Source organism: Gavialis gangeticus, unplaced genomic scaffold (assembly GCF_001723915.1).
Source record: "Gavialis gangeticus isolate Ggan-Ray unplaced genomic scaffold, GavGan_comp1, whole genome shotgun sequence".
Taxonomy (NCBI): Eukaryota; Metazoa; Chordata; order Crocodylia; family Gavialidae; genus Gavialis; species Gavialis gangeticus.
Window position 1 is genome coordinate 3,110,277 of NW_017729017.1, and position 8,366 is coordinate 3,118,642.

Sequence of the window (8,366 nt, forward strand, 5' to 3'; positions counted from 1 at the left end):
GAGGTATAGATTGGACATCCGCAAAAACTACTTCACAGTTAGGGCGGCTAGGAGCTGGAACCAACTTCCAAGGGAAGTGGTGCTGGCCCCTACCCTGGGGGTCTTTAAGAAGAGGCTGGATGCCTACCTGGCTGGACTCATTTGAATCCCGTTTCTTGTTTTGGGGTTTTGTTGTTCTCCCGCCCTGGCGGGGGGTCGGGCTAGAAGATCTACTAGGTCCCTTCCGACCCTAAATCTATGAAACTATGAAACTATAATAGAAATCAGGAACTTAGCCTTTCAAAAACCTCAAAATCCAATTAAATTTAGTCATAGTGGTTCAAGAACTGAATTTAGCTAGTTAATGGGTCAGCTCTAATGGATCATTCAAGGGAAATCCTAGACTGCATTATTTTTGGCTTTACAGAAAACTGTTCTGGTGACATCCTCAGTAGGAGATAAGAGGACACTGAGGAAATGGCACACAGAAGATCACCTGCAAATGGATAGAAATGAAAAGCACCTCCTTGGATTTGAGCATTTGTCTTTATTTATTTATTTATTTTTGGAACTTTTAGATTTTCTCCCTCTTTGGTTCATTTTTGGTGATTTGTTATAGCATCATTTAAAGGGGAAGAGTGATTTGTCAGCCCCATTGCTGTATATAGAATTGTCAACTGCAAGCAAGCAAAAATTTGCCAAGTTAGGTCTAAACAATAGGGGGTCTCTTTGCATCTGCCTTCTGGGTTTTGACTCTTTATAGTTCCAGTATTCAAGCTTTATCTGCATCTCTGAGCACTAAACATTTAGGCCCAAGTCCAACTCCCTTTTAGAGACGGTGTGTAGCATTTATGGGCATCTTTACATGTCCTCACATGACAGGGCTTTCCTGTTTTTGTGAGATTTACTTGCCTGCCCCAGGAGAATAGGAATGCCACATGTACATAGTGGGATTACAGCAGCTGTGGTCTCCTAGCTTCAGGGGGATGTGGAGCCCACCTAGTGGCTGAGAGATCCCAGCTGCTGCAATCTCCCAGCCTTGGGGGTGCACGGTATGTCCCCATAGCTGCGACATCACAGCAGCTGTAGTCTCTGAGTCCCCAGGGCACGGCATGCACCTCCAGGGCTGGGAGATCACGGCTTCACTACACAGCTCCCAAGACTCAGTGTCCACAGCTGTGGAATGCTCAGTCCTGGCACAATGGGGTACTGCTGGGACCCAGCATGCTCAACTGGAGGACGCTGGGTCCTAGCAGCTGTGGACTATTGCTGGAACCAGAGTCTGCACTTGCTGGGTGCTGCCAGGACTGAAAGTCCCCACAGCTGACAGGGCTCCCAGCTACAGGGGGCACCTTGCTACTGTGAAAATTAAAACTGGATAGTAACCAGATATAAATTTAGTACACATTTTCAAGGTCTAACTTTCTAGCTGGTTGGACCTTTTTATGGCATGATAGCTACTTTGCATGTATAGCCGATCTCAGTTAATTGCAAAATTAACCAGTTAATTTCATAATACCTGTGACATGTAGAGGGGGCCTAATATTTGCATACCTGGCCCAAAAAGTCACTTGTACAGCTACTTTGAGTTGTGTATGTGCTATGTAACCATCTAAAGGCAGAGCTGAATTTGGGGCTTCCTTTTTTTTAATGAAAGCTGAGATTTTTTTGCAATTGCTCAATTTCAGTGGCAAGGATTTAAGGGAAGATACAGACTATGGTGAAATTTATCAAAAAATCATTAGAATTGATAACACTGGGCAAATCTACACATGATATTAATTCAACTCAATAAACTCCAGTGCAATTTGTGTTGGAGTTTATTGTTCCAGGGCAAAATATTTGCATGTGCACCCAGGACTGTAGCGTGTTGAACCAGGGCAGAGCAACTGTGGCTGGCAGAGGGCCTCAGGGGTCAGCCTGCCAGTCCAGGCTCAATGTGCTGCAGAGGGGCTGGCTGGGGCACAAGGGTGCTACAGTGCAGGGATAGCCAGCAGGCACTCTCAAACTGTATCATCCTTGTGCCCCAGCCAGCCCTGGTCAGTGTCTACATGTACATTTCAGTGAACTAGATAACTACTTATGTCAGGCGTAGCAGGGCACCTGGCGTGGCTGCCACTTTAAGAGGCTTGAGCAGGCTGTGGAGCAGCTAGCAAGTGCAGTTCATCCTAAAGAGGCAGTCACATAACCGCAAGAGGGCTCCTGAATTGGAGCATGGGGCTGGGCATCCTCAGTATAAACCCAGGTACAGTACTCAGAGCTGAGCTGGCAGTTGCTGGAGGGATGCCGCTGGAGTAACATCACCAGCTGGAGATCTGCTGCTCCTAGAACACTTGGAGGTCAGGTAGGAACTATGGCAAGAGGCTATGGGGAGAGAGGAGGTTCCTGGTCCTGGGGCATGACCTGAAACTACACCCTGCTGGGGTTAAATGGTGTGGTGGGACTGCCTAAGACGGGTAGTCTCCAGGAAATGCCACACCTGTGCCTCCCCAGTGAAAGGTAAGTATGGGGTGCCAGAAAGCCTCAGTCCCCACTGCCTTGTGAGTGACCCTATGGAGGGGAAAGGCTAGGGGAGCACACCCTAAGAGAAAAGCACATGACCCAGGCCCACTAAATGGGTCCTGGGGTCCAGGCATGTTGACAGACCCCTGAGGCCTGAGTGGGCCATAGACCAAGTTGGGGGCCCAATAATGTCATTAGTAATAGTGGAAATGGATGCTATCTGTAAAGCATGGGACATGGTGTAGGAGTGGTACAGAGCTGCGTATTAACGCCCTTGGCATCCGGCAGTAAATGGGTAGCTTCCCGCCTATAAACAACTTCTCTGTTACATCAAGGTGAGGCAGGTAGGTGGACTCCCCTAGACAGGTGGGTGGGCCAATGGTTAGACCAGCCATGAGACAGCCTCCTGTCACGTTGGGCAGTACTATCTTACGGTGTAGTTAATTAGTTTACTGCAGCCTAATAGCACCACGTGTCTAGATGATGACACTTTACTGCAGAACTAATTAGTCCAATCCATAGTAGATATGCCCACTGTGTGTCATGGAGCAGTTTCGGTTCCAAAGCGTTCCTTTTGGAATATTTACTTGGGTTTTGTCTTCATAGGTTTTCGCTTCCCACATCTTCACCTGACTTTTTGTTTGTATGTTGAAATTAATTCAGAATCCTATAAAACGATAGAGAACACTGAATTCCATGCAATTTCAACTTGAAACTATGAGTGTTTTGGGGGACCCAATGTTACTAAAAAGCTTGGGAAACCTTGAAGAATCTGGCTTGAGTTTTGAGTTTGTAACAAGACCAGTAATCAGGCAAAACATGTGTTGTTTCAGTTTAATTGTTTTATACATCTGTAGTCAGCTGTTCTCCCCCTCAGGAAATTTCTTCATAGGCAGCAGATTGTGAGTGAACGCGAAAATGAAGTAGGTCGTATTTGCAACAAAAAAGACAGGAGTGCCAAATGCAAATGTGAGGGCATGCCCAATGTGTGTGTGCTAATTGCTGCTATTATGCACACAAATCAGATAACTATGCATACAGATTTTCCTAATTAACCATTCACGTGCTCAACTACTAAGTGTCCATATACAGCTGGAATAATTGTGTGTACAGGTTAATCATAATATTGTGCACCTACATTTTGAAAGTCTACCCCAGTATTTATAGTTCCTACAACAAAGAAAATTATAGAATTACAAAGATGAAGCTTCTGTGTCATTGCTCCACTTCTGTCATGACTGTGCCTGTTACCTACAATGATCTGACTTGTCATGTTTGTTAATGTGTAATACCTTGTAATACATTGTGCCATATCTGATTTGGAATGACCTGCTACAAGGGGCTTTGCACAGGTTTTCCAACAAGAAAGCGCCATGACCTGCAACATATGTTTGCCAAAACATATTTCCTTAGAATTCAATATTCAAAATGTGCTAAATCTTCTTTGAGGGCTTTTATAGGAAATGCTTAGCAGTCATTAAGTAGTGACGTAGAATGGGAACATGTATATCTCCACTACAGATCAAATGTTTGTTTCTACCAGAATCCATAATGAATCATTTGCCATGTCCTTATCAACCACCAATTCAGAATTTGATGAGACTTGGTAAATCAGTTCTCTGTTTGTTCAGATGTGGTAGGATGTCAAAAGATGTACAACTGTCTGTTACTTACTGTTATGACGTAATACTTAGCTTCCACTAAGGCTTTCTCATCCAGAGATCTCAAAGTGCTTTACAAAGATGGGTAAGTTTTCATTAGCTGCATTCTTGAAATGGGAATATTGAGGCAACGAAAGATGAAGTGACTTGCTCAAGGTGGCACAGCAAGTTGACAGCAAAGCTGGGAATTGATCCATCATTTCCTGATGCCAAATCTATCTTCTTACCCTGTTGGCTATGTCAGCCTTTCAGGAAAGGTTTAGAAAAGAAACAGCTCAGTACAAGGGATGACACATATATTTGCATACATTTCAGAGAAACAAAATAAGTCTAATTATGTTTTTTCCCCTTTTTTCCCTTTTTGGACATTTTCTTCATCTGACTGGCCATCAATATTTAGAAGAAATGCATATTCCTACTCATATTACTTGTAAGTACCTAGCTGGAGATGACTTTTCCTGAGTACATGCTTTATAGTAATAGTGTTGGATTTTCTGTACAAGTATGTGTTTTCCTTTACCATTTGCTTTTCTATCAGTTTCATTGGTCTTTGCCTTTCAAAAAGTATGCTTTTTATTTTCTCACCTTCACACTATTGTTTTCATTCTTTCCTTCACTGTACCCACACTTGCCCCTGCAAAGTAAGCTAGTGGGCTCAGAAATGTCAGTATATATTTACAACTCTCCTAATGCAACAGCTGAAGTACAGAATATCCTCTCCACACTCTTATTGGTAACCCTGCCTTCTCTACCAGGAAATTCACACCCAAGAACTATTGATTAGAATTTCTTAGTCTTGGATAAAAATTTGGGTAAAAATATAAAGCATGTTCAAGTGGACCTTATGTAGGCCTCACACATTTTAGTAGCTAGAACCATATCAGATTTTACCTCAGAAAATATTCCCATTTGAAACCAGGCCTGTGACTTAGGGAGTTTAGAACAGATCATCTGATGTTTAAGGCTACAGACAGAAATTAACCAGTATAAGTGATTAGAAACTGGCTTAAATCTGTAACACAACAGAAGTTCAGTGCGTGTAAACTGCTCTCAATGTCACCAAAACCAGTTAAAGATAAACCTGGATGGATGTAGTATCATCATTAGCTGATTTAGGTTTAAATCAGTTTATTGAACTTCTGCCCAGATCCCCTCCAGATTCAAGTTAGCGCACGGTCCCCCAGTATCCCAGGATACTTTGTACCTTCCCCACAAACCTTCCCTTGCGTTCCTCCCCCTGGCAGGGTCGGTGGGCTAGCCTGGGCCCAAGCTGTCTGATCCAGCTGAGCAGGGAGGTGTGCTCTAGTGTCCCCCCGTTTCTAGCCTGAGCCACTGCAGGCATGTGGCCGCATTTCCAGAATAAAAAATGAATATCTGTTTAATTTTCTTATCAGTTTAATCTACGCAGTTTAGACTAACCTGTGAAGACTGAATCAATTAAGCCTCAGGCTTTTTGACTGTCTGTACTTAGTGTAAGTGGTTCAGATTTTTAACCTCACATACCTGCTTAAGCCCTAGTAAGTATAGTATATAATAATGGCTCATGCGTGAATGCTACAGATGAGAAGCCTGTCTGGTGTGAATTTGGCAAGTGTGACTACAGTGGAAGTTGATTTCTTTTTTACATGATCTGACTGAGAATGGTGTGAATGTAAGTTAAAATGGGATAGGAGCTGTTTTAACATAATTTCCCACTTATTCACACAGCTTGTTTAAAACCCTTCATCTGCAGCATACAACGCATATCTGAATGTTAGAGAGTACCGTGTGCACTACTTCACTGCTTTCATATAATTTTACAATCAACAGCTACTACTTCTTTTGAATTTGTCCCTTAGCCTTCCATGAAACTTGAGTCCTTTATTATAGATAGCCTGTGTCTGGCAGTACACCTTTGGGTGCCTGCCACTTTAAGGGCAGAGTCAGGCAGCTACCAGGTGCCTGATGGCAGCAGCCATTTTTAGAACAAGGGATATAAAGGCTGCAGTTTTCTGCTGCCAGATCAGGTAGAAACATCACTTGGCTGAGCTGCAGCTGGAACATCTTGAAGGTAAGAGCAGGAGGCTCTTGGTCCTGGGCATGACCTAAAACTGCACCCAGCCGTGGATGTGTGGCCTCCCTGGTGAAAGGTGGGTCGGGGCACCTTAATAACCCCAGCTCCCACAACCGGGTGGATAACCACTTAGCAGGGCCCAAGAAGGAGGACCCATGTAAGAGAGTGTGAGCTAGTTGCTCAGAAGCCTGACTTGAGGCACCCTCGACTGGTCAATGATGGGGCCAGAACTAGACAAGTCAAAAGGGCCTGGGGCCCACCACGCAGGATGCCCATAGAATGGGAACATTGGAGACTGAGGTCATGACAGCAGCCATAGAGACATGCCCAAGAGCATATTTCCTCCTGTGGGGTAAATGGGGAAGGGCACACTCAACGGCATGCCTGCCAGGTCACACTGCCACAAGGGCCTGGGTTTCTGACTGGCCTTGGAGGTGAGGCCAGGGCCTGTGTGACCAAAGGTCCTGGGTGGGGAGGGGCACACCTGAGAAGGGAAGAATGCAGGGAGCTAAGCAGCCCAAAATGATGGTGGAATAGGCTACCTTATGGGAAGGGATCTAGTTGGGGTCCAGACTGGAGGGTTAAGGGGCCCAGTGTGGGGCCAGAGTTGCTAGGAACTGAGATGCCATCTGCGAGGCAAGGGCTGCAGTGTAGGAGAGGTTTGGAGCCACAGGTAGTGCCTGCTGGCATTGGGGCTGGGAATGGACAGCCTCCTGCATTATTCCACCAGTTATGGGAACAGCAAAGTTGTGGTAGGTGAGACTGGGTGGACTGCCCCATAAAGACAGGTAGGTGGGATGGCATGAGACCTGGCCCTGAGAGTTGCCCCCTGTCACACTGTGTCTGCAAGGTACCTAATTTTTGTAATATTAAGTTTAACTTATATAAAGATCATGGGTCAAATTCTGGGTCTTGTTGTGACATTTTCCATGGCAGGGCCATAATGCTGGTTTGAGCAGCCCAGTAAAAATTACTTCACTGCCATTGTTTAACAGTTCTCTGTGAGGAAGATATATTTGAATGTCTTCTAAGGTAGGAGGAGTTTCCAGATGGAGTGAAGAGCCCAGCTGCCTGAACAGTTCCTTGGGCCATTATATCCTACAAATTTGAAGAAAACCAGAGCCTGGTCTAAAAGCTTGTCTGCACACCAGTGGCAGTGTGACCTGGTAGGCATGCCGTTGAGTGTGCCCTTCCCCATTTACCCCACAGGAGGAAATATGCTCTTGGGCATGTCTCTATGGCTGCTGTCATGACCTCAGTCTCCAATGTGCTTCAGAGCAGCTGCTAGGAGTGAGCCTGAAGTAGCCTCTCCAGTGCATTTCCCTGTTGGGAATGGGTGGATGGGACATAATCAAGACCATCCTGGCTGATGAGTGCTGTCAACCCCATGTGGACACCTTAGCGGTCACAGTGGCAGAGCAAGGCATTGGGTATGTGTAAGAATGTCTTTGTCTTCTCTGCATTCTCCAAAAGCATAGCTTGGCCTCATCTGAGGAACTAGGCCTTGCATTTGAATGTATAGTTAAGAATAAGGCAAGCGGAAGGTGGGTGAAGTTCCTTCCTTCATAGCTCTTAAAACTGAAAACAGTAGGGATTGCCTTTAAATTCCCGAGATTATCAGAGAGACATAGACTGAATTGTATTTTCTTCCCTTTTGAGGATTCCAAAGCCCTTCTGATTTTCACTTTGGTTCCAGAATAAACCTTGTAATGAACAAAGTATCATTAACAGGTGTCATTATTATTTAAATACTAATTATTTTTTAAATTATTTAAGAGCAGAGAGGTGGTTTCTAGGAGAAAAAAGGCATCCTTATGACTCAAGCAGCAGACAGTTAAGCGTTACCTGATTTCTGGGTTCAAGTTAAAACCACTGGTTTCAAGTTAAAACCATTAAAATAGTGGGTTTTTGTCCTGTCACAGTCCTAGCATAAGGTAGAGTTGAAAAGGTGCAGCACTAACTTTAGCCATAGACAACTGGTGCCTCCAGAGTTTGGGGGGGCACCAGCGGCTGATCGCCAACTGGGGCGGTGGTCCCTCAACAATCTCAGGGGGAGCACATGCCTCCCCATACCCGCCCCCAATGCATCACCTATGACTTTAGCCAATACCTTCCCTCCTTGACACATTCCTGGAATACCACTGATGTATGCCTCCTCCTCCATAAGTGAT

General features: G+C 44.9%; 1 protein-coding gene across 1 annotated transcript in view; it reads left to right on the forward strand.

The window, feature by feature from the left end:
* PTPRT (protein tyrosine phosphatase, receptor type T) overlaps positions 1 to 8,366 on the forward strand; it is a 1,137,038-nt gene that overhangs the window by 1,009,011 nt on the left and 119,661 nt on the right. The window contains exon 15 of the mRNA XM_019513020.1: positions 4,543 to 4,572. Coding sequence (XP_019368565.1) covers positions 4,543 to 4,572 — 30 coding nt within the window. The remainder of the gene's footprint in view (positions 1 to 4,542; positions 4,573 to 8,366) is intronic.